Source organism: Pongo pygmaeus, chromosome 7 (assembly GCF_028885625.2).
Source record: "Pongo pygmaeus isolate AG05252 chromosome 7, NHGRI_mPonPyg2-v2.0_pri, whole genome shotgun sequence".
NCBI classification, from domain to species: Eukaryota; Metazoa; Chordata; class Mammalia; order Primates; family Hominidae; genus Pongo; species Pongo pygmaeus.
In genome coordinates, this window is record NC_072380.2 from 28,654,304 (window position 1) to 28,681,539 (window position 27,236).

Genomic DNA, 27,236 nt, shown 5'->3' on the forward strand with positions numbered 1-27,236 from the left:
GATACATTATTATTAACTAAAGTCCATACTTTATTCAGATTTCCTTAGTTTTTATCTAGTGTCCTATTTCTGTTCTAAGATCCCACCCAGGAGATGACGTGTAGTAGTCATGTCTCCTTGGCCTCTTGGCTATGACAGTCTTTCAGCCTCTCTTTGTTTTTGATGTCACTACCTAGATTTTAAAATACTATACCAACCATTTTTAGCAAGAACACTCATTTTTAATGTTTATTAAATAATACTTGAAAAGTAGTATTGAATGCCTAAATTCTGAATTAATTATGAAATATAGTCTGAGTAGTCAGAGTAATATTTCACAATTTAAAAACTGGTTTATTTCTAGAATACTTTTTTATATTGTGTATTTTAAAATAACAGATCAGTAATTTTACAGATATTTGGGTTTTTTTGGTCTAATAATAATTTCCTCTATTTTTAGTGCCTTCTAAGAGTTTCAAAGTATCCTGTGAAAGTTACAGTTCTCAAAGATTCTTGATATTTCTAGAAAAGAATTTGAATTTAGCATAATATTCGTTAAAAATGTGGGCTTTAAAATCAGACAGGCTGGGTTTGTGACTTGTTGCTACCATTCCTTCATGTAAAATGCAGAAAATAATATGTTAAATGCAGTAATATCTACCTCATGGGTGGCAATGAAGATTAAATGAGAAACATAAACCTCTTACCAGAGTGCTTTGCACAAAGTAAAATTTCAATATTAACTCCTGTTATTACAAGTACATAATTCTTGAGGCTTTAAAAAGGATTATCTTATACTCTGTACTAGAGTCATTTTTTTCTTTTAAACATCGATTTTGAAAAGCACATGTTTCCTTCCTTTCCTAAAATGCCCCTTCATTTTTTTCATCTCTTTCATCCATCTAATTTAATGCAGTATGTCCCAAGGAATTTTGACACTAGAACTTCTATTTCGGTAACAGAAATGTGTTACCATAGTACAAGCAGGTTAGCCAAGACTGTCAAATTCACATTACAGCCATTTGTAGAATTCTTTAAAAATTATTTTTATAGTCCAGGCGCAGTGGCTCATGCCTGTAATCCCAGCACTTTGGGAGGCCAAGGAGGGTGGATAACCTGAGGTTGGGAGTTCTAGACCAGCCTGACCAATGTGGTGAAAGCCTATCTGTACTAAAAATACAAAAATTAGCCGGGTTGTGGTGGCACACGCCTATAATCCCAGCTACTCAGGAGGCTGAGGCAGGAGAAGTGCTTGAACCCAGGAGGTGGAGGTTGCAGTGAGCCGAGTTTGTGTCACTGCACTCCAGCCTGGGTGACAGAGGGAGACCCTGTCTCAAAAAAAAATTATTTTTATAGAAAACAAACAAAAAATATTATTTCTATTCTTCTGAGCACACAAGGCATCCCATCTGTTATTTTATCTAGCCTTGATTCAGAAAAATACAAAAATAGCAGAATAACATTAAATCTAATTTGTTATGATTTTAGCTTCATTTTCTGATGAGTCTTTCCCTTTACCAGGCAGTTGCAAAAGGAATCAGAATTGTTTATGAAAGGACCATGAGGGAAATGGGTATGTTTTACGCTGCCAACATTAGACAATGAGTAATTCTTTTGTATAAATATGTAGTACTACTAACCTTTTTTTTGTTTTTCTACTAATCTTTAAATTGGTAAATATCCTGCCTACCTATGACTTCCTAGGGCCAAACCTCAAAATTATTTAGTTTCTGTAACAGAGGAAAAGAATGAGAATTCCCTGAAAAAATATTCTATATCTCTTGTTTTGCCAGAAAATATTACAGAATACGATATGAAGGAAACATAGACTATTATAGAAATTTATAGAAACTGTTAATACTGTTATGTACTGGTTGTAAAATACTGTCAAATGACACTTTTGGATAAATATGATAAAATATACAAGTTATTATTCTGGCCTCTGTTAAACAGAATAACCTAAGTTGTGTGTTCAGTTTAAGTCTTCACTGCAGAAATACCTGATATGCTTACACATTTTTAGAAAAAAATTCAATGTACTTGCCATTATCTACAGTAGGGCATGGCAAACTAAAAGATCAGATAATAAATATTTTAGACATTGCTGGCCATTGGTTTTTGTTGCAGCTACTCAGCTTTGCTGCCATGGTACAACTACTCAGCTTTGCTGCTGTGGTACAAAAGCAGCCATAGACAGTAAGTCAGCAAATGGAAGGAAGTATTCCAATAAAGCTTTATTTGTAGAAACAGGCATTGCGACAGATTTGGTCTTCAGGCTGTAGTTTGTTGACCCCTCATCTATAGCAAGTATTATTCTATGTCATCTTTGATCATTCTTTTATAACAGTGGTTGGTGACCTATGACATTTTTCTGTCCCATATAAATTGTCACTGTTGCATTCTCATTTCTGCTTTTGAGGATCAGCCTTTTACTCTACTGCATAATAGTATTAAAAATATTTAATATAGGCTGGGCGTGGTGGCTCACGCCTGCAATCCCAGCACTTTGGGAGGCCGAGGTGGGCAGAACACCTGAGGTCAGGAGTTCGAGACTAACCTGACGACTATGGTGAAACCCCGTCTCTACTAAAAATACAAAAATTAGCTGGGCGTGGTGGCGGGCGCCTGTAATCCCCGCTACCTAGGAGGCTGAGGCAGGAGAATCACTTGAACCCGGGAGGCAGAGGTTTCAGTGAGCCGAGATTGCGCCACTGCACTCCAGCCTGGGCGACAAGAGTGAAACTCTTGTCTCCAAAAAAATAATAATAATTCAATATAATCTAGTACTGTTATCACTATAGTAAATAAATAAAAATGAATTCTAACCTATCACTATAATAAACACATGTAAATAAGACGTATTTCCAGTAATCTTTGAAGGCATTACCATACCAATTTAAGGAAATAATTTTAGTATTTTATGAGAATAGTAGAGTAGAAGCAACATAGTTTAATAATCATAGTTTCTTCTAGTTTTTTAAGTTACATGCCGTGTGTCATGTCCTATGCTCAACAATTTATACACATCATCTCATTTAAGCCTCACATTAGCCCAGTAAGTTATATTGTACTCAGTTTTACAAATGAGAAAACTGAGTCTCATATATTTATACAGTTTATCCCAAGTCATACAGTAAGTTACAGAGCTGAGATGTGAACTGATTCCAAAGCCTACAGACTTAACATCATTTTACACCTCTTCATATGCAAAAAACACAGGTCTGAGTATTTGGAGAGACATCATGTAGTTCTGGCTATATCTCTAACTAGTTTTGTGTCTTTAGGCTAGTCACTAAGTTTATACTTTCTTCATCTCTAAAATTTTAGGGGATTGGATTGAATAATCTGTAGGGGTTTTTCCTCAGGTCTAATATTAAATGAATCTAGAAACTATTCTCCCATAAACCACAACTTGTTTTTCCCCTTTTATAAAATTCATTCATTAATGCAAAACCATTTATTATATATGTTATATATTATATATATTATATGTTATATATTATATATATATTATATATATATATTATATATATATTATATATGTTATATATTATATATATATTATATATTTTGGCATATTGATAGTTGCTGGAGAAGCAACTGTGAATAAAATACAGCCTCTCCCCTACAGTTCATAGCCTAGTGAGAGAAAATAAACATGGAAATCAGATAGTTCTGTGACTAAAGAACAGTTAGTTTTTAGTTCTTACTCTCTCATCTCTTAAAAAAAATACGGGGAAACCTAGTAAAAATAAAGATACCTTCAGGAATATGATAGTTATACCCTATATCAGGGATCCCCTACCCCCGGGTGATGGACCAGTATAGGTCCACACAGCAGGAAGTGAGTGGTGGGTGAGCCAGCAAAGCTTCATCTGTATTTACTCCCCATCGCTTGCATTACTGCCTGAGCCTCCTGACAGGTAAGCAGCAGCATTAGATTCTCATAGGAGCGCGAACCCTGTTGTGAGCTGCGCATGTGAGGAATCTAGGTTGCGTGCACCATTTATTGACTAGTTCATCTTTTCTCCACTGATCTATAATACTGCCTTAGTCATATATCAAGTTCCCATATGTGAAATTTGTTTTGCTGTTCTATTCGAGGGTCTATTTTTCTGTCCCAGTGCCACATTGTCTTAATTACTATCACATAATAAGCCGTTGTATTTGATAGGGCAAGTAGGTGACTTTTCAAAGCATAATAACAGTAAAGGTTGCTAAGCAGTGTAGTGTAGTTAAAAAGTACACAAAAGCGGGAATCAGAAGACCTCCATTCAGGAACTGTTGTCACTTAACAGTTGTATGACAGACTCTGTATGAACCTGATGAATAGTTCATTTTTATGTGAGCTTTAGGTGACCATAGGCTTGATATAAGTCAATATTTTGCAATGAATTTATTTAAAAAAATAAAAGCAAACCCAATGCAATATGTACTTCTATTAGTAAAGTATAGATTCCTCTTGATAGGGAAAGAAGCCAAGGACTCTGCCAACCTGATTCAAAGCTAAGGTCTCAAAAACAAGTATTGAATTTAGGCCATCACAATAATAAAAAAAAAACCTTAAGTGTTTTTCTTTTTTTGCAGGGTATTTCACCCTTAGCATGAGTAGTTTTTTTTCCATTTAATTAAAAATAATTTAAGCCCTGGGGTCTTTGGTGGATTATGTATCTAAATAGAAAAATCAAAACGCAGGTAAATGGTTTTTATATGATGGTTGAAAAGAGTTATTGCAACTCTGTAGATTAAATCGGAGCAGTGTTAGTGGAGATCAGTGATTCAGAAGATAGTGAATGTAGGCTATTTATAGCTAGCCAGGCTGTTGTAGAACAGGGACAGTCATCAAGACCCAGGGCTTATAGCAAGTAGATGCTGATGTCTCCCTTTTTTGCCAGGTATTCTCCAGGTAGATCAAAGAAATACATCAGGTAAGTTTTTTTTGTTTGTTTTTGTTTTTGTTTGAGACAGAATCTCGCTCTGTTGCCCAGGCTAGAGTGCAATGGCACGATCTCGGCTCACTGCAACCTCCGCCTCCCGAGTTCAAGCTATTCTCATGTCTCAGCCTTCCGAGTAGCTGGGATTACAGGCGCCCACCACCACACCAGGCTAATTTTTGTATTTTTAGAGACAGGGTTTCACCATATTGGTCAGGTTGGCCTTGAACTCCTGACCTCAGGTGATCCACTGGCCTCGGCCTCCCAAAGTGCTGGGATATACATCAGGTAAATTTTTTCCAATTGCAAAGGTGATATAACATCAATAGGAATATAACGTTTTCAGGAACACTTAAAAAGAATACTTGACAGTTTTCTTATTTGTCCATTTTAATTATGCAAGGAACTGAAATATTTTGTGAGTTTTTTCTTTAAAAATTCTATAGCCAAATGTGGTGACTTACACCTGTAATCCCAGCACTTTGGGAGGCCAAGACAGGTTGATTACTTGAGGTCAGGAGTTTGAGGCCAGTCTGGCCAACATGGTGAAACCTTGTGTCTACTAAAAATATAAAAATTAGCTGGGTGTGGTGGCGGGTGCCTGTAATCCCAGCTACTCAGGAGGCTGAGGCAGGAGAATCATTTGAACCTGGGAGGTGGAGGTTGCAGTGAGCCGAGAATTGCACCACTGCGCTCCAGCCTGGGCGACAGAGTGAGCCCCTTTCAATAAATAAATAAATAAAATTCAGTTTATTATAGGGCTTTTTAAAAATAAAAACTAAACACTGTATCCCATTTCCTTTATTTAAATATTTTTCTTTAGTAGGCTTTACCTTTCTAGCTAGTGTATGGCCTGTTTTACATACTAACTACCTCACTATTTTTGTGTCTCTGTGTGATTTATAAGTAGATAATAATGTATTCTTCTTCTTTGTTCTTCATTTATAAGGGGGCACTCCTTTATAGCAGTAGCTTGGCTCTTCCTCAGTATCTTGGCCCTCTGGCTCCAACACTCTGCCTGTGGCATCTTCAAAAAACAGGTGTTGTTTGAGTTGCTTTCGCACTGTATCCCTGCCATGGGCAGGTGCTGACTTGTCTTTTCTGGAATTTTGGCTTTAACCAGAACCCTGTAATGCAAAATGTTCTGTGTTACATCCCTGCTGTCTTCCAAATCTTCTTGCCTAATTGGAGGTTTTGGTTGTTGCTATTACTGATTTTGTTTTTAGCGCTCCTTCCCTCTTATTCAAGCATTTATGTTACGTGAACAATATTTCTAATTTACACAGACAATGCAGTTTAAGGTGCTAAAGAATCGAAGTTGGAAGATAGGGTTTCTCTCCTAGGCTCTCTGTTTTCTTTCCCTTCTCCTTTTTTTCTGTATAATCTTATCCAGTCCCATGTTTCAGACTATACAGCCCAACCTTGTTTCTGTGCTCCAGAATATCTATTTACATGACACTTTATTTTGAAAGTCTACAAAGCATTTTAAACTTAATATGTCTAAAACACAGCTCTGAATTTTCCTCGGATCTGCTTCCTGCATCGCGTTCCCAGTTCTGCTCCATTCAGTAAATGGTATCATTATCTGCTAGTTGTTCAGATCCAAATTTGGAGCTATCTTTGGACCCTCTCTTTCTCACATATCTCAGATCCAATCCTTCAGCTTCTCAGTACCTCCACCTCTACCTTAGTCCAAGCCATTCAGTAATTCACAGTGGCCTTCCTATTCATCTTCATGCTTCTACTTTTGTTTCCTTAGTTTATTTTCAACACAGTAGCCAGAGCGAGTTTTAAAAACATAAGTGAGATCATGTTGCTGGTTTGTACAAAACCCTCCAGTGGCTTCCTGTTACTCTTAGAATGAAATCCTTTTTTTTTTTTTTTTAACCATTCCCTGCAGTGCCATATATGACTGGACCCCTACCTCCTTCTTTGACTTCATCTCCTACCATTTCTCTTCCATCCATGCTCACTTTTAGCCTTGCTGGCCTCTTTGTTATTGTTCTTCAGAGACAGCAAACTTGTTCTGTCAGGATTATTGTTATTGCTGTTTCTTCTGCCTAAATCCCTACTTAAATGTCATGTCCTTGAAGAAGCCTTTACTGACCACTTTGATCTAAAATTGCTTGCTGGCCAGGTGCTGCGGCTCACGCCTTAATCCTAGCACTTTGGGAGGCTGAGGTGGGTGGATCACCTGAGGTAGGGAGTTCGAGACCAGCCTGGCAAAATGGTGAAACCCCATCTCTACTAAAAATACAAAAATTAGCTGGACCTGGTGCCGCATGCCTGTAATCCCAGCTACTCGGGAGGCTGACGCAGGAGAATCGCTTGAACCCAGGAGGCGGAGGTTGCAGTGAGCCAAGATCCCGCCACTGCACTCCAGCCTGGGCACAACAGAGTGAGACTTGGTCTCAAAAAATGAAATAAATAAGATAAAATAGCTTGCCCATCCACTACCACACCACACCCACACACGCTATCCCCTACCTTGTGTTTTAGTTCTTATTGCTACCTGAAATTGTAAGATTTCTTTAGTTCCTATACATTGATACCACTGCACCCTTACCCTGTTCTACAGTGTAAGTTCAACAAGGGCAGAGAATTTTCTGACTATTTGCTGTTATGTCTTTTGTACAAGCTCATGGTGGCACTCAGTATTTAAGTGACTGAGTTAATTAGCTGTGTGACCTTGCAGATCAGTTCACTTCCCTAGAGTTTGATTGCATCTGTAAACAAAGGGATGAGTAGGATAGGATGTATCTCTAAGGATAGAATTTAGATTCTGGATGATCAGTCATCTAGAATTGAAGACAACCTTGAAGTCATCAAGTTCAAGCCTCTTATTTTATAAAAAGTGATTTGACCCATGTCACGTTGCTCAGGCCAGTGCTCTTCACATCACACAATTGTTCTAATTCTGCAATCAACTCTGATTAGCTCTCTTTATCTTTTTTCATTACAATTCTATTAGTTTTAATTTTTATGTTCTTTGCCTTCATCCTCTTCATCATATTACTTACGTAAGTCACCTCTTTACAAATAATTATTTTTCTTCAGTTAGTCCTTGTTTTCTCACCATTTATTGAGTATAAGCCAGTGTGATTTGAAGTCTGCTTCCCAGCTCTCATTCTTTGCCTTGCCACACTCCACTGTTTTTTTTTTTTTGAGATGGAGTGTCACTCCGTCACCCATGCTGGAGTGCAGTGGCGCAGTCTCGGCTCACTGCACCCTCTGCCTCCCAGGTTCAAATAGTTCTCCTGCCTCAGCCTCCCGAGCAGCTGGGATTGCAGGCACCTGCCACCACGCCTGGCTAATTTTTGTATTTTTGGTAGAGACGGTGTTTCGCCATGCCATGTTGGCCAGGCTGATCTCAAACTCCTGACCTCAAGTGACCTGCTCGCCTTGACCTCCCAAAGTGCTGGGATTACAGGCATGAGTCACCGCGCCTGGCCCACACTCTACTTTTATGAGATTTTCTCTTTTTGTGAGCCAAAAAAAAAAAAAAAAAGAATGTATACAGTCATGGTTAACATGTATATTTTAACTAATATGGTAGATTTTTTAATCATGGAAAAGGAAAATAACTTTTGTAGCAAAACTAGTCTCTAATTCCCCTGTAAAGTTTTTCCAGCTTAATAGGCTCATAGGCTATTAGAATAAACCTTAGAATTTACCTATTTCAACTTCTTAATTTTCAGTGGGGGAGATGTATCTATCAGCTTAGAAAACACTGAGGTAAACAAAAATAAACAGTTCTTCAGGACTTCTCAGAACCTTGAATATATTAATGTATAATCCCTCCAGGTGGGGAGGAGGCTCATAATACCCAGATTTTATTTTACCGCAGAGTATGATACTCTGCGGTAAAATAAAATCGGATAAAATATGGATTACCTGTTAATATCTTCTGGGATAGTAGTGCTCCTAAAACACATTTTTGAATATTTATTAGGTGTCAAACACAGTTCTAAGTACTTTACACTTTTCAGCCTGTTCTATCTGCTACATTCATGTGTTCCTCCTTAATATGATGTGAATATCTGCCTTTAAGAAGTAGTATGCCATATTGGAGAATGCATATTGGAAAATGCAAGAAAGGATGTGATTGTGTATGCAGAATATAAGTCCTAGGTATTGATTCATTTAGAAATTTTTTGTGTTTTCTATCTAGTTTATCATTGATTTATTTATATAGCTTACTTTACATATTTATGATATTCACTATATACTGTAGATTAAATATCAGTATAATGTTTGATAATTTCTTAGAGCAATTCATTTGTAGAACATTTGTTGATATCTATCATAATATAAATTTACATTGTATCTCATGAACTTTTGGCATTCCATTAATACAGTAAAAGTTTTCTTGGTTAAATGTTTTGTCAATTTTGATTATACACGTATAGTCTTTTCCACTTTTTAAAAAGTCCAAAATATGTGGGAAGAAAATGATAAAACATACTCAGAGTAAAAGCCCGCTTACCCCTGCAAATCAATATAACCACAATTTACATTTTTCCATACTTTTTGATCCCTATGTGTCTAGTCTGTTTTCTGTTGAGTGAAACAGAATACCTGGAACTGGCTAATTTTTAAAGAAAAGGAATTTATTTCTTACAGTTATGGAGGCTAAGAAGTCCAAGTCCAAGGTTGAAGGGGCCACATCTGGTGAGGGTCTTCTTCCTGATGGAAACTGCAGAGTCCTGAGTTGATGCAGGGCATTACGTAGCGAGAGGGCTCAGTGTACTAGTTCAGTCCCTCTTCCTCCTTTTATAATGCCACCAGTCCTATTCCTGTAATAACCCATTAATCTGTTTATGAGGCAGAGCCCTCATGACCCAACACCTCTTAAAGGCCCCACCTCTCAGTATTCCCCCACTGAGGTTTAAGTTTCAACGTGAGTTTTGGAGGGGACAAACATTCCAACCATATGTAGCAACCACTATGGTAGCTACTCTTCAGAGAGATGCAGCCTCCTGCCTCCAACCAGGGAGCCACATCTCTTGCTCTTGAGTAGTCCCTTTCCTTAAATCATGCTGGCACTGTGACTTGGCTTTGATTAGTAGAATGCAACAAAAGTGATTCTGTATGACCCCAAGACTTTGCTAAGATCTCTTGGAATGCTTGCTTTGGGAGAGGTCAGCCTCTAGTAAGAAGTCAGACTGTCTTGAGACCACAAGATGTGTGGAAGCCCAGGCTGGCCCTAAGCTGTATAGAAAGGCTTCATGAAGGGAGGGAAACAGAAAGAGAGAAAGGTGACTGAGAAGACCAATCACAGAGAGAGGGAGAGATCTTCTCAGTCAGCTCCCGTCTTTTCCAGCCATCCTAGCTGACATTTGAGTGAAGAAGTCATCCTGTATGTATGTCCAGCTCAGACTAACATCCAGATGATGCCAGCCGCAGCCATCATCTGACTGCAGCTACATGTGAGAACCCAAGTGGGAATCACCCAGCTGAGCCCAGTCAATTCACAGAACTGTGAGAGAGAATAAATTCTGGCTTTAAGCCGTTAAGTTTTGGTGTAGTATTTTACACAGTCATAGATGGCCAGAACAGTGTATATTGGTATATTAAAAAACATACCAAAAGTCATATTTAATATATGTATAAATAATGTTATAGATATTACAGCCATGCACCACATAACAATGTTTCAGTCAACCATAGACTGCATATGCGACTATGGTGGTCCCATAGGATTATAATTCTGTATTTTTATTTTACCCTTTCTATGTTTAAATAGATACCCAAATATTTAATATTGTAATACAATTGTTTGCATTATTCAGTACAGTAACCTGCTGTACAAGTTTGTAGCCTAGGAGCAATAGGCTATACCATAAAGCCTAGGTGTGTAGTGGGCTATACCATCTAGGTTTAGTCTAAGTACACTCTGATATTCGCACAGTGACAAAACTGCCTAACAACACATCACTCAGAACATATCCCTGTTGTCAAGTGACACATGACTGTATAATTTTGAAACATAAATGGTGATCGTATTTGGCACATCAGTCTACACCTAGTTGTGTGCTGTAGCTGGCTCTCAGGCCCGTAAGATGCAGCTCCACCTTCAGTGATATCACACTGGTTGCTTGAAAATGACCATCGAAATAGGCAGATGCTGCAAATCAGGGCTTCCCTTGATCCAGAGAGCCAGTTGTTGAACATTTACCAGCCAGTTGTTGAACGTTTACCAGTTGTTGAACATTTACCACTGTCTGTATTTTCCTTTTTTCATATACATTATTATTTTTTGAATGACTGTATATTTGGTAATTTGGATGTACCATAATTTATTTAAACAATCCCCTATTATTGACCTGTTATTTCTTTAGGATGTTATTTCTCAAAATAGAATTGCTGAATCAAATGGAATATACATTTAAATTTTTTATAAGTTTTACAAGATTGTATACTAGTAAGGTTATACCAATTTACCAACAGTGAGGGTGTTTCCCAGTGCCCCACCCAGCACTTATTTTTATATTTAGAATCTTCATACATATATTTTTTTAAATTCTGGGTTTTTTTATTCTTAAAAGTTTTTAATGGTTCGAGGCTGGGCGCAGTGGCTCACACCTGTAATCCCAGCACTTTGGGAGGCCGAGGCAGGCGGATAACAAGGTCAGGAGATCGAGACCATCCTGGCTAACACGGTGAAACCCCATCTCTACTAAAAATACAAAAAATTAGCTGGGCATGGTGGCGGGCACCTGTAGTCCCAGCTACTCTGGGAAGCAGGAGAATGGCATGAACCCGGGAGGTGGAGCTTGCAGTGAGCCAAGATCGTGCCACTGCACTCCAGCCTGGGAGACAGAGCGAGACTCTGTCTCAAAAAAAAGTTTTTAATGGTTCGAAACCCAAAAGCTACAAAAGTATATGGGAAAAGTCTCCCTTCTATCACTGCCTGTGTTTCGCAGCTTCCCAGTGCCCCTCTCAAGGGTAACTTGGAATTTTATAAGGAATTCGTATATCCTCTTTCAGTGATGTTCATGCGTGTACAAACAAGTATATTCCTTTGCTCCCTCTTTTTTTACTCACTTGGTAGCTCCCATACACAGTTCCCCACTTGCTCTTGTCGTTTAATGATATATTTTGGAGATCAATACCAAAAGAGAAAAGTCTTCCTCAGTATCTTTTCATGCCCTCATGGTATTTCATTGAACGGATAAATCATATTGCTTCTAATATTTTACAATTGGTGTATGATATGTGTACAATACTTGAACATACATCATTTCACATATATATGAATATATCTGTAGCATACATTTTTAAAATAGTTGCTTAATCAAAGGGTATAACTTTGATAGACATAGCCAAATTGTCTTTTATAGAGGTTTATGAATTTACCTCTCCATCACAAATATATAATATCTCCACACATTTGCTAATGCAATATACTGTCAGACTTTTGGATCTTACCTATTTGATAGGTTAAAAAATAGTACCAGCATATAATTTAACTATGAGTCTGAGCTCTAGATGTGTCTTTTGTTTTCTGTAAATTGTTCATATATTTTGCCTATTTTTCTTCAGGTCATGGGCTTTTTTAGTTGTAGGAGTTATTATTCATTAATGAAATTAGCCCTTTTATCTGCCATATAATTTGCAACAATTTTATATCAGCTTTTTTATTGTCTTTTGGCTGTTGTTATGATAGTTATGGCCATGCAGAAATGTGGGATTTTATGTAGCACAATTGTCTCTCTCTTTTTTTTTTTTTTTTTTTTTTTTTGAGACAGAGCCTAGCGCTGTCACCCAGGCTAGAGTACAGTGGCATGATCTCAGCTCACTGCAACCTGTGCCTCCCAGGTTCAAGCAATTCTTCTGTCTCAGCCTTCCAAGTAGCTGGGACTACAGGCACCCACCATCACACCTGGCTAATTTTTGTATTTTTAGTAGAGACGGGGTTTCACCATATTGGTCAGGCTGGTCTCGAACTCCTGACATCAGGTGATCTGCCTGCCTCGGCCTCCGAAAGTGCTGGGATTACAGGTGTGAGCCACCATGCCCGGCTCACTTGTCTCTTTTTGATGGCTTCTAAGTTTTATGGCATTGTTAGAAAGTCACTCTTCATCTCTCTCCTCAAAATAAAAGCTTTCATCTACAGTTTTAACTTTTATGGTTTCTTTTTTGTTGTTAATTTTTTTCTTACATTTGAGGTTTTTTTTGTTTGTTTTTATTTAATTATTTACTTTGAGACGGGGTCTTGCTGTGTTGCTCAGGCTGGAGTGCAGTGGCGCGATGCAGCCTCTGCCTCCTGGGCTCAAGCGAACCACCCGCCTGAGCCTCCCTCAGTGCTGGGATTACAGGCCTGAGCCACTGTGCCTGGCCTGAATTTTTGATCATTTAGAAATTCATCTAGGTATGAAATACGGTATGGCTTCAGCTCTGTTTTTTTCTAGAAGCCTGTCCAGAGTCCATTTATTGAATAAACATATTTTTCTGAATGGTTTGAAATGTCACTTACTTAAATACTGCTTATATTAAACACTGTGTTCTATAATTACACAGTTTTAATTATTATAGCTTAATGATATATTTCTCTTCTCTTTCAGGACTTTCTTGTTTGTTCTTGATTGTTTTTCCATGTAAACTTTAAAATCAACTTGTCTAATTCTCGTATAACTCTTGGTATTTTTTTGGAATTTGGGGATTGTGTCACATTTAATAACTAAATCAAGGAGAATCTGCATTCTTATGATAAATTATTTCTAAGAACATGTTTGAAGTGGGGTGTGTTTTAAAACATCTTCAAACAGATCATTTTTCTTATTAAATTTATTCTTAGGTGTTTTGTCTCTTTTGTTGTAGTTTGTATTAGTATGCTAGGGCTACCATAATGAGAGACCACAGACTGGGTAGCTTAAACAACAGAAACTAATTTTCTCACAGCTCTATAGAAGCTGGAAGTCCAGGATGAAGGTGCTGGCAGGTTTGGTTTCCTCTTAAGTCTCTCTCCTTGGCTTATAGATGGGAGCCTGCTTGCTGTGTCCTTACATGGCCTTTCTGTGTGTGTACATATGCCTGGTGTCTTTATGTCCAAATTTCCTCCTCTTATAAGGATACCAGCCAGATTGGGTTAGGATCTACCCATATAACCTTAATTACCTCTTTGAAGGCCCCACCTCCAAATACAGCCACATTCTGAGGTACTGGGAGTTAGGGCTTCAACATATGAATTTGGATAGAGAAGACAGTTTAACCCATAACAATGGTAAATGAAGAATTTTCTTTCTTATATCTGCCAATTGATATTTATATATGTGAAAGTTATTTGTGTATTTAATTTCATACCTAGTCATCCAGCTTATAATTTATAATAGTTTTTACTTTATTCACTTAGTTTTTCCAGGTATAAAATTATATTATTTATAAATAATGATCACATTGCCTCCTCCTTTCTAATTTTTATAACCTTTATTTCTTTTATCTAATTGCAGTCTAGAGCTGTTGAAATGGTTAACTAAGAGTGGTGGCAGTAGATACTTTTCTTGTATTCCATATTTTAATGAAAATATTTCTAGTGGCTTTTGGTGTTTCCATTAAGCATGATGTTTGCTTTTGGATTGAGATATAGATATATAGTGTCTTTAAGGACTTCATCATCTATTTGTATTTTATTACAGTTTTTAAAAATCAAGAATGGATACTTTTATCAAATGCCTTTGTGGCATTTATGAAGATGATCATATGTTTTCCCTTTGATCTAATAATATGTTGAATTTGTAAATAAATTTACTAATATTGAACCATCTTTGCATTCCCCTGTTTGGTCCTGGCCTATTCTTTTAATTTGCTGTTGAATTCTGTTTGCATACAAATTCCTAAATGAGACATAAATAAATAGTTTCTTTATGGAGGCTTTGTTAAGTACAATTTTTTGCTTGCTTTATATAAATAATTTTAATCGTTTTCTTTTTCTGTGTTTCAGACAATTTGAAATTATGTGTTCTTTAATTATTTATTAGAATTTTCCTATGAAACTTGGGTCTAGTGCTTTCTGAGAGGAGGTGGCTCTTTGACAACTTTATTTCTTCTATAATATATCTGTTTAAATTTTTTATTTCCTCTGGAGTCAATTTTGTTAAATTACATTTTCCTATCATTTGTTTCCATTGGGTTTCAAGTCTATTTGCATGGAATTGAGCAAAGTAATCTTTTTAAGATTCTTTAATTTTTCTCTATTTGCATCTGTTTCTTTATTATCATTTCTGTGTCTGTGTGTTTGCTGTTTTCTTCCCTTTGTTGTTTTGATTAGACTGGAGTCTGGCCTATCCTTTTTCAATAACCAACTTTGGGTTATTAATTCTGCTATTTTTTTGTCTTACAAATACTTTATTTCGTCTTTTATCTTTTTTTTTTTGGAGACATTGAGTCTCACTCTGTTGCCCAAGCTGGAGTGCAGTAGCGCAATCTTGACTCACTACAACCTCCACCTCCCTGGTTCAAGCGATTCTCCTATCTCAGCCTCCTGAGTACCTGGAACTACAGGTGCCTGCCACCATGCCCAGCTAATTTTTGTGTTTTTAGTAGAGATGGGGTTTTGCCATCTTGGCCAGGCTGGTCTTGAACCCCTGACCTCAGGTGATCTGCCTGCCTCGGCCTCCCAAAGTGCTGGGATTGCATGCATAAACCATCACGCCTGGCCTGTTCTTCATTTTCTTTTCCTTAGGTTTGCTTTATTGATTGATAATACAGTTGATATTTCTAGTTAGTCATTATTCTATTAATTTGATTTAAGGCTTTTTGTTCTATAGAAGTGTTAAATTTTTAGTAGTCAAAAGTATCAGTGTTTTCCTTCTATGGCATCTTATTTTCACATTACTCTTTTAAAAAGTTCATCTACATCACCACTGCCTCTCTCCTGCCATTGTACAAATGCTGTCTGTTCTTCCCTATTTTAGAAGATGACTAATGTCAGCCAAATATCTATCATCTATCTATCTAGATAGATAGATATGGCTCAATGTATAGAGTATAAATTTATTGTCAAATTTTCAGGAGTATATTTTTTCCACATAATAAGAAAATTACCTATAAAACCTTATAAATGAAAACATCAAATTTGTAGAATTATTTTACTCTACTTTATTTAAAAGATTTTGGGCCAGGCGCGGTGGCTCACACCTGTAATCCCAGCACTTTGGGAGGCTGAGGCAGGTGGACCACCTGCAGCCTGGCCAAGATGGTGAAACCCCGTCTCTACTAAAAATACAAAAATTACCTGGGCATGTTGGCACATGCCTGTAATCCTACCTACTTGGGAGGCTGAGGCAGGAGAATTGCTTGAACCTGGGAGGCAGAGGTTGCAGTGAGCCAAGATCACACTCTGTCTCAAAAGAAAAAGAAAAAGATTTCATAATGGCCTTTAATAGAAAGTTATTTTTATATATTTAAGATGCTTTTCTTTCTGTTCTTCCAGGTTACTCAAATGAGTCGTCCAGACTTGATTCTCTTTCTGATGAAATACCTGATGGCTCTCATAGTTGGCATTCCCTCTGTATTTTGGGTTGGAAGCAAAAAGACTTGCTTTGAATGGGCCAGTTTTTTTCATGGTCGTAGGAAAAAAGAGTAAGTTGAAATAAATGATCACAGTGTTCACAAAACTCACATTTACGTAAATTTTTTTGTGTTGCTTATGTTAAAATGACTTGGATTTGGAGAATTATTCAAACAAGACTAACATTTTCAGCAGTATTCAGTTATGATTGGCACAGTAGCATGTCTTAATTTAAAACTAAAAACTTATTTTGAGAAGATGGCCAAGTAGTCCAGAAGATGACCAGGCCTCCTGTACTAATTCAGAATACTTGAAGGAAGTCCAATCTTTGTGAAAAAAAATTCAAATTGTAATTTTCCTAAAAGCAAATTAATGCTTTTCTCTACATTCTTATCTAATCTTCCTGATATTCCTTTGAAGGTTGACTTATATTCTCATCTCTCTTTTACAAATGAGAAAACCAAGATAGAGGTTAAGTGCTTGGCCAGAGTCACACAGGTATTTACTGATAAGAGCTAGATAAACTTCTGTCTCCAGTTGTCCATCGTTCTTCCAAGCATACCAAAAGTGATATAAAGAAATACTCTTATTCCATTCTAATATAGTACGTTAAAGCCAAATAGAAAAATGATATTAGTAGAGTAATTGAAATGTGTTAGAGGTTATTGTAATTCATAGTTGGCCATACTGCATACATATTACAGTGTGATATAAGGGCATATTTAAGGAATCTTTAAATTTTTGTACGTTAGTTTGTAAAACAAAACAAGACCCTTCAGTTTTCACAGTGGAACAAATGATTTCAAACTCTACTCAGTTTTAAGTCTCATGGGTATCTCTATCTGAATTATCACAAACTCTAAGTTAGTGGATTCTATATTTCTTATGATTTTACTTAATCTAGGATCCATGGAAGAATGATTTTTTTGTGGGGTAGTCTGTAAATATTTTAAAATTATATGTAGAATGCACCTTGTATTGGTTAATGTCATTTTCTTATACAATTTGAAGTTACTTTAGTTTCTGCCTCACTAATAAAGTTTATATTTACTAAAATACCAGTAATTAACAATTTCTGTTGTACAAATTATATTAACATCACAGTTTAATATACAGTCAGCCTTTTGTATCTGGGGGTTCCATATCAGTAGATTCAACCAACAATGGATAAAAAATATTTGGGAAAAAAAAAATTCAAGAAAATTCCAAAAAGCAAAACTTGAATTTGCTGCATGCTGAGCACTACACTGAATCTATGCAAATAAAGTGATGTATTAGGTACTGTAAGTAATCTAGAGATGATTTAAAGTATACAAGAGGTTGTATGCAAATACTACACCATTTTGTATAAGGGACTTGAGCATCCTCGAATTTTGGCACCCACAGGGGGTCCTAGAACCACTCTCCTGAGGAAATTGAGGGATGACTGTATACATTTCTTATTCTGATATCTGAGACTGCTACTAGTGATATCAGATAATGCATTTCTCCTTTAAATATAATTTCGTAGAGCAGAGAAGGAAAGAAAGGGATCAGTTCACTCAATAGCAACCAAAAAAATTTGTCTTCTAGGCATTTATTCATTCTTTGAAAGACTTGTTGAATGCTTACTATGTGCCACCAACTACTTTTGGATACCAATGATTTGACAGCAAACAGAACAAGCCAGGACCCTCCTTTCTTAGAGTGTCCTCCCTTATGGGATTTACTGTGATTTATTTGTGTGTTCTTTGGAAAACTGTATTGTAATCACAGTAAAACACGATGCTGAGGAAAGGACTTGAATTAAACATTCCTGGACACCTCTGGGCCATATATAAATAATTCTGTAATAGAGTTGCATTAGAAATTCCAGATAGAGCTAAAACTGAAGCTTTCCTTATAGAGATTTATCCTAGTTAGTTTGTGGGGATACTGGTTGGGCCGAAATCCTTTTGAAACTGGTTAAAACTCTCAGGGGCCCTTCCATTTGGTTTTCTGCAGCTGTGGATTCCCAACCAACAGTCATTGTGATCTTCCAAGCCAGAATGTGCTCTGGGCTGGAGTGGCAGCCCCTTATTCTGGCGTTCAAGAGCGTGGGCACCCTTTAGCTATTTCTAGCATTTGTCTGGTTAGCCTTTGGGAAACGACTATAAGATAATAATAATGGGTACTAATTTATAGGGCACATTTAATACTCAAAGCACTGTTCTAAGCACTTTACACATTAAATCATTTAATGCTGTAAACAGCCTTGTGATGGAGGACATCATTTTACAGATAAGGAAACTGAGGCATAGAACCAAGATTTCATAACAAGTGATTGCTAACATATAGATTCAAACCCAGTCTGACTCCAGAGCTTTGCTCTTAACTACTTTGTGACACTGTGCTGTAGACTGGTTTCTAACATTGTGCTAATCAAATTAATGTTCTCCCCTTAAGTGAAGCCAGATTTAAGACCATACTTATGCTAATAATTCTGACATAGATTTAAATATTTTTAGAAATCCTCTTTTGGATTACCTGGGTCATTTCACTTAATTTCTCTGGACATTATCTGTAAAATGAGGGGACAAACCTTCACCATTTGGAGGTGAGTTAAATTTTTGGAAGAACTAGAAGTCAGTTTTAACCAAGTTTAGAAAATAAAGTCAACAACCAAGAATGACTTGGTGGGATGTACATATATATGAATAAGGCCATTGATTACAGAGGAATGAATCCAGATTTTTGTGTGTTTTTTTACTGTTTTTGACTTGTTCTTTTTTCTGTCATGTTTTTGGCACTTTGTTTTCCAGATACATGTAAACACTATTTTATCATTACCTTGTGATTAGCCTCTAAGACTTTAAACTTAAGTTTGATCCTTGACTGTTGGTTTCGTTGTGTGATTTTTTGAAAGTTCTTTAATTTCTTAAAACTTTAGTTTCTTTGTCTATGAAATGGGGATTACAATATCTATTATTAATAGATATCCAATATTCCCTTAGAAATACACTCTTAAGACATGAATCTCTGTAATGATGACATTATTAAGAGGATTCAAAGGAGAATATATATAAAGTACTCAATAAATACTAGACTTCCTTCAGCCCATCTACCCCAACACGAAAAACAACAGCAATAATGACAATCCTTTTGTAATGTGAGAATTTATAATGTATGTAATTTCTCAATATATGATCCAATCTTTACATGCTGGAGTTTTATTTTTGAAATGAAATTGATTATCTAATTTTAACTTTATGAGTTTTCATAGTAAGTCCTTTATTTACATAATCCAAGACACTAACCTTTACAACTGTTTAATTAGCTCTTGTATTAATTTAATTACTGCCTTGTTCATCACCATAAGCCATCTGTCTACTTAATCCTTTGATAGCAGTTAAAATTTTTTGTTCTTAACAATAATTTTTCCCCTAAATGTTTCCCTTTAAGCTTCTAATATGTCTGAGACTTAATTGTAACTTTAATTTTTCATTTTGTTTTGTTCTAATTATGACTGCTCATGTTTATTCCAGCACTAGACAACTGCTTCTGCATAAAATCAACTTGTAGACTAAAACAACTGCTTTTACAACTTAAAAAAATGTTGTATCCATGCTACAGTGAAGCCTCTACTAGTTATATAAACCATGCAAGAAAACAATTTTTCTATTTTAGAGTTATATCTTCATAATATTTCAGTGTCTTGAGAATGATAGATTTCTTTGCCTGAAAGGGACCTTTTAGAAATGATGAAATTGTATACTTTCATTTTATAGATGAAGAAACGAAGGAAAGAAAGAGGAGATAATGACATGCTTAAGATCAGATTTTTATTGATAAAGTTGGAACTAAAATCCTGATTTCCTTATTCTAACACAGGCCTTTTTCCATCATACCACCTTAGGGGACAGATTGACATAGATTGTTGTTATATTCTTTCCTCTGTCAATAATGTTTCTTCATATCAGTCCTATAGATCTAATTTGGCAAGCAATTAATTTCAAGAATAATATCAGTGTTGCACAGAAGTATTGCTTATTGGTCTGAAGGAAGATTGGTATGAATCTTAAACTTATTATTTTGTTGTCTAGGATAGTGAATGAGAGCCGACAGGTACTCCAGGAACCTGATTTTGCTCAGTCTCTCCTGAGGGATCCAAATACTCCTATCATAAGAAAGTCAAGGGGAACTTCCACTCAAGGAACATCCACCCATGCTTCTTCAACTCAGCTGGCTATGGTGGATGATCAAAGAAGCAAAGCGGGAAGCATCCACAGCAAAGTGAGCAGCTACCACGGCAGCCTCCACAGATCACGTGATGGCAGGTGAGTTTTGTTAGTAGTGTAGTTTATTTCATAAGCTGAATTATGATCATACAGCTTAAGAAAGAAGAGCAGCCAATTCTGAAACAGAAGTCGAACATAATTAAGCCTTTGAACTTTGCTAGATAGAGTTGTCCCAGACTATGGTCAGACTTAAAGTCAGTCAGAGTTGTTTAGATTTGATGCAGTAAGCAATATGGGAGTTATTGCAGGGGATTGAGCAGGGAGAAGACAAGGTAAAAGTGGTTATTTTAGTAAGATTAATTTAGTAAACAATTATGGAACACCTACTACATCTAGCACTCTTGCTAGGCCCTGAGAATACAAAGATGACAGGCATGATCTTTGTTCTTGGTAAGCTAACAGTCTATTTAGAAAGATAGTATAGTCAGTTTGTGGTTTAGAACATGGATCTGGAATGATAAGCCTCAGTTTCCTCATTTATAAAATGAAAATAGTAGTAATATCTGCCTCTTTAATAATGTACAAATTAAATGAGATAGCATACCTAATTCCTTGGAACAGTGCCTGTCTCAGTGAGTACCTCATATCAGCTTCTATTATTATTGTAGTTGACAATTGAATTAACATATGATAGTATAGTTCAGGAATTGGCAAACATTTTCCGTGAAGAGCCAGATAGTAAACATTTTAGGCCTTATGAGCCATATGGTCTTCACTGCAACTATTTGAGTCTGCTGTTTTAGCATGAAAGCAGTCATAGACAATATGTAGTCAAATAGAAATAACTGCATTCCAATAAAACTTTATTTGCAAAAATAGGATTTGGCCAGCAGGCCTTAGTTTGCCAACCCCTGTTTACTAGGTACAGTAGTAGCACAGAGGAAGTAGTGATTAATTCTGGTGGCTAGGGAGGGGGTTGGTTTCACAGAGAAAATGTTTGAGAGAAGCCTGGCTGTGGGTTTCTTGTTAAATTTGAGAAATGAGACTCTAGAATTAGAAACTGCCTGGGAGCTTTTCAGTAATTCATTTGAGAGATGATAAAGGCTTATAGGAGAACGGTGGCAGTGGGAAGAGAGGAAGAGCTGACCTGAAAGATATTTAGAAAGAAGGAATGATATAGCCGGGTGTTGTGGTGGGCGCCTGTAATCCCAGCTAACTCAGGAGGCTGAAGCAGGAGAATCACTTGAAGCTAGGAGGTGGAGACTGGAGTGAGCTGACATCGTGCCACTACACTCCAGCCTGGGCAACAAGAGCAAAACTCTGTCTCAAAAAAAAAAAAAAAAAGAAGAAATGATAGAGATTGGTAAGAAATTAATATTAGCAGCTGGAGAAAAGGAATGTGCTAAAGATTTTTGGGGTTTTTTTTTTTTAAGATTTCTTTTGGGAAACTGAAAGAATGAAAATTATAATACCTGAAACTGACAGGATTCTATGTTCACTTGAAAACATCTGTTTCCATAGCTGTTTCTATCCTGTCAGTCTCAGTCTTCTCCCTGTCCTCCTAGTGTAGAATCCGATTCTCTGTACTTTTCTTTTTTAATCTTGTTTTTTTCCTCTCAACTTGTTTTCTTTTACCTTCTGTTATTCAGCTACCCTGTGTTTAAAAGAGCAGCAGTCTCTCTTTGTGCTGATTTATCTTTTATCAATTTCCTTTTTCTTTCCTGGCTAGATTTTTGAAATGACTATTTTGAATATTTTTCTTCTCCCTAATCCATCCTTTATGTCTTGAAAGTGTAGTCTTTTTCTCCTCTCTGCCTGCCTGAACTGCACCCTCTAACATCACCAGTGACTTCATTTTAACCACAAGGATCTTTCTCCTTCCTTCCTTCTTTTGTTCCACTTAGCACTCCTATATGAGAAGCATTCTTCTAAGTGCTAGGGATGCAGAGATGGAAGACAGAAGAGTAAACAATCAATTACAATACACTTCAATAGGTATAGTAAAAATATGTACAGGGTGCATTGGGATCTCAGAGAAGAAAACCATTTAATAAATCATAGAAAGTGAAAGCTTCACAAAAGAGATGGCACTGCTACATTGAATAGGATTCAGAGGAGGCAGTTGGGAGTTAAAGACAAGGAAACAGCACATGCAGAGGCAAGGAAGACAGGCAAGCAGTTAGGTCGTGGGTATGGCTAGAGCATAGACTCTATGTTTCAGCAACTGAAGGAGAGGAATTCATACTGAGGAGTTTGCATTTTTCCCTGACAGCAGTGAGAAACTATCATAGGACTTCAGGCATTGGGGTGAGAAAATCAGATTTGTATTTTAGAAAAATCACTTGGCAGTAGCATCGGAATGAAGGAGATTATGCGTAAGACTAGTTAGGAAGTTTCTACAGTAATTTAGGGGTCCCAGCTGAAAATACTGATAAGGAGGGAGGGAATCAGAGTTCTTTTAGAATATATTTATCAGTCACCACCCTCCATGAACTCAGCTTTATTTGACATTATTGGCCTTATCCTTTCTTTATTTCTTTCTTTTATTTATTTATTTTTTTTTTTTTTTGAGGCAGAGACTCACTTTGTTGCCCAGGCTGGAGTGCAGTGGTACTCTCAGCTCACTACTACCTCCGCCTCCCAGATTCCAGCGATTCTCATGCCTCAGCCCACTGAGTAGCTAGGATTACAGGCGTGTGCCACCATGCTCAGCTAATTTTTTGTATTTTTATTAGAGACAGGGTTTTGACATGTTGGTCAGGCTGGTGTCCAACTCCTGGCCTTAAGTGATCTGCCCGTCTCAGCCTCCCAAAGAGCTGGGACTACGGGCATGAGCCACCGTGCCCGGCCTGGCCTTATCCTTTCAATGATGAATGAATGATTATTTATAGTATAATACCTATGCATGTGGCATACTGTGTATAAAGATGTACATGGAAGAAAAGTAAGATGCAATTTATGCATTCTAGGAGCATATAACCTTATAGGAAAGATAAGACATACACATATGAACCAATTAAATAATAGCACAAGCCAGGAATATAATTAAGACAGTGAGTGTTAAAGATAATAGATGTAGAACTGCAGGAAAGAGAAAGGTCAGATTGGTTCGTGAAAGTATCTTACAGGAGATAAGTAGGGTGAATGAACAGTAAAAGATGAGTTTATATTAAGTAGAGAATTTCTGAGGGCAGTTAAAAATAGATTTCAGCCACTCTCATCTGAATAGAGCTGTAGCTTAGATAAGAAAGTTTACGATCATCAATATAAGGTAGTTAGCAATTAAAATTGTGAGCTAGAATCCCTTGAGTCACTATTAAAAAAAGAACAACAGGCCAAAAACAAGACCTTGGGAAATATTCACAGTAATAATAATACAGAAAGAAGAACAGTGGGCATATGAGTCAGAGAAATTGCTTATCATTCTTTTTGTTGCTATCTATTTTCCACATAATTGTCTTTCCTCAGCTAAGTTTGCAGCTTCTAGAGAATAAGAACTAGGTGACACCGTATTCCTCCACAGTATCTAGCACAGTGCTAGGCATATATATATAGTAGGGGATGACCAAATCTATCAAATAAATAATGACTTTAGAAATAATGTGGATGTTTCCCAGAAATTCAGGAGCCAGAATGACAGTGGCACCCTACTGAAGGTGTTCTGTAATGTGGCACATGAATACTCCTACTGTAGGACTCTTTGCTGTACCCAGAACTTAGGTCAGATTTGAGAGATTCCAAGACTGTGGTGAACCAGAAGTCTGAACAAGGATTTTCATAATTTGAAAAGCCATCTCATGGAGATTTCCTTCTGCTTCAGTCAGTTTTTAACTTCGTGTGTCAACACTATGTTTTGGTCATTTTCTAATCATCTCATGGTAACTTGGCTGTGGGATCACACACATACCCACTTCCCAGTACTCACTCTGGCCCAGATTCTTTGCTGGATAATTATTGATCTCTGTGCTATATAAAACAAAATAGGCAGAGGTGAATACACCTACACACATATGTCAGCTTCAAAGAATAAGTAATTGGTGGTTAGATGAGAGGGTGAGTGAAAAAGGAAGTGGATAAGTAGGTAGGTGGAGGTTTGGGAATGAATGATTAGGTTGGTAAGTGGGTGCCATGACAAGAAAAAGCTAGGGAATAAATAAGGAGGTATTAGTAAAACTACAGTTAATTCAGTTATTTAGATTAGTGATAGCAAATAGTATGGAAACTTAAAAAGAGTAAATCATCTTCAAGGTTTTTTTATGTTGACTTTGGAAGGCACCATAGTATCTTTTTGACAACGGCAGCAAATTAACCATCCTAATTGTTTTGCCTAAGCTTATATTAAAATTAATTTACATTTTCACAGTGTGTATTAGAGTCAGTGGTCACAGTGGTTTAAATGACTGTCAAAAAATAAACTTGGTAATTCCTGCATATACAGTTGAGATTAAACAGTATATTTAAATTTATTTTTCTATGTAGTTGACTCTTGATTATCCATGGGCAGGTTGTTCATATTCTAAAATGTTTTGTGGATGGCCATATATGTCACTTGAGGAATTTAGATTAAATTATTCAATATAGTAAATTTTTCTATGAAAAATATATTTTTGTTTTTGTAACTCAAAGCTTTATATTTCATTTTATAAAATACTCAGCTTATATTTTTATATAATGATTTTTAAAAGATAACTTTATATCATTACTAGAAAACCGCATCATATTTTGCTCTTTTCATTTGCCATATTTATTTGTGACAGATACTTGGGAAGCCATTGAGAGGTGAAAGATCTCCAAATCAGCAGCCAAGTCATATTTGGAAACTTGGAATAATCTTCTACTCAGTTTTAAGGCAATAATCATTATGCAAAATAATAATTATTAGTCTAGAATAACAAGCCCATTCTGAAATGTTTTCATCTGCAAACATTGTCATTATTTACCAAAACATGCAGAACAAATTTAAAACTGTTTTAGGTCCTAAATGTGAAGTATCTTTTAATAAATAAGAATTAAATAACTTTTTACCCATTAACATGAGAAATGTTTAAAATGTTTAAATATTTATCTTTTCACATTTAACTTTTCTTTTTTGCTTTACTGAAACAAAATACATGTTTTTGTTTTTTGAGACAGAGTTTCGCTCTTGTCGCCCAGGCTGGAGTGCAATGGCACGATCTCAGCTCACTGCAACCTCCACCTCCGAGGTTCAAGCAATTCTCCTGCCTCAGCCTCCCGAGTAGCTGGGATTACAGGTGCCCGCCACCATGCCCAGCTAATTTTTGTATTTTTAGTAGAGACAGGGTTTCACCACGTTCGCCAGGCTGGTCTTGAACTCCTGACCTCAAGTGATCTGCCCATCTCAGCCTCCCAAAGTGCTGGGATTATAGGCATGAGCCCCTGCGCCTGGCCAAAAGACATGTTTTTAAAAAAAAAAAAAAAAAATTTCAAAGGACTTCTCAAGTTTTAAACTCTGATCTAATGAAAATGTTACTAGAAGATCACCTCTGTGGTGTATGAATCTATCTTTAAATTTTATAAATAATTCACACTGAGTCATGAAATTTGTTACAATTATTTTTGTGAAGGAATGATGGATTAACGCTTTCTGACAGCCAACAGATCTGCAGCTGCTTATGATTAGTTTTTTTGATGACTGTTTAAAAAAAAAAACCTAGCCTGCTATATTTTATTTTTAGAAACATTACTTAAAACTTAATTAAAGTTATAAATTATGCTAAGTTTTCTTTGAGGTTTATTATCCTAAATCAAATACTTTTACAGAATGGCATATGTATAGGTGTTAAGTATAAACAAAAAGTATTTTAAACAAATACTTCTTGAGGCACTAGGGATTAAAAGATAAAATATGGTCCTTACCTTGAAAGAGCACGCTATAAAACCAGAATCACTGATAAATAGCATGCTAGCTCCATAAGCAAAGGCCTAATAAAAAAGTCATAATTGATTTTCCTGACCTTGACTGGCCTAGAGCTAATCTCATTCCTCATGGCAAAGCTCAGTGAGTCAGGACTGCAACAAAAGAAAATTTAACAGCCCCACTGCTGCTTTTCAAGATAAGTGCAGAGGAGATAGCCTGCAGTTAGCAGAGGAGCCCAGCTCACATACTCCAAGCTGGGTCTAGAGCTGAAGGTACAAAGAATTTGCTTTAGCCAGAATATAGGTTACAGAGTGTTAGGATGTAACTTCCAAGCAGATGTAGCTTCCATGAAGGAGCGTCTTCACAGCCTCAAGCCCTGATGAGAAGTAATTAAGATAATTTACAGGTAGTTAATTCAGTTGTTAACTGGGCTATCTGGAAAGCAGCTTTCGGCACATACTGTCATCATTGCTTGCCAGTTTATTCATTTTTTTTTTAGATTACTCCAATTTCTCCTCTGATTTCATATTCTCCCTCTTCCAGTCAGAGTCTTTTAATAAAATTTGAATGCACCCCTCTACTGATTATAACCACTCTTCTTGGCTGCCAGGGGCAATGCCACATTTCTTCTATTTGTTGTTACCCCTCTCCCTGAACCCACCCCGTTCAAAACTCCTTTGAATGAGAAAGGTATCCATATCGAGTGCAGCTTCAAATCGGTCAGCCTTATTTAATCT

The 27,236-nt window shown here is 36.6% G+C and overlaps 1 protein-coding gene across 4 annotated transcripts in view; it reads left to right on the forward strand.

The window, feature by feature from the left end:
- The window catches only part of FZD3 (frizzled class receptor 3), a 74,778-nt gene that overhangs the window by 41,338 nt on the left and 6,204 nt on the right, over positions 1 to 27,236 (forward strand). For all 4 annotated transcript variants that reach the window (XM_054499027.2, XM_054499026.2, XM_063668601.1 and 1 more), the window contains 2 exons: positions 16,348 to 16,496; positions 20,487 to 20,720. In XM_054499027.2, coding sequence (XP_054355002.1) covers positions 16,348 to 16,496; positions 20,487 to 20,720 — 383 coding nt within the window. The remainder of the gene's footprint in view (positions 1 to 16,347; positions 16,497 to 20,486; positions 20,721 to 27,236) is intronic.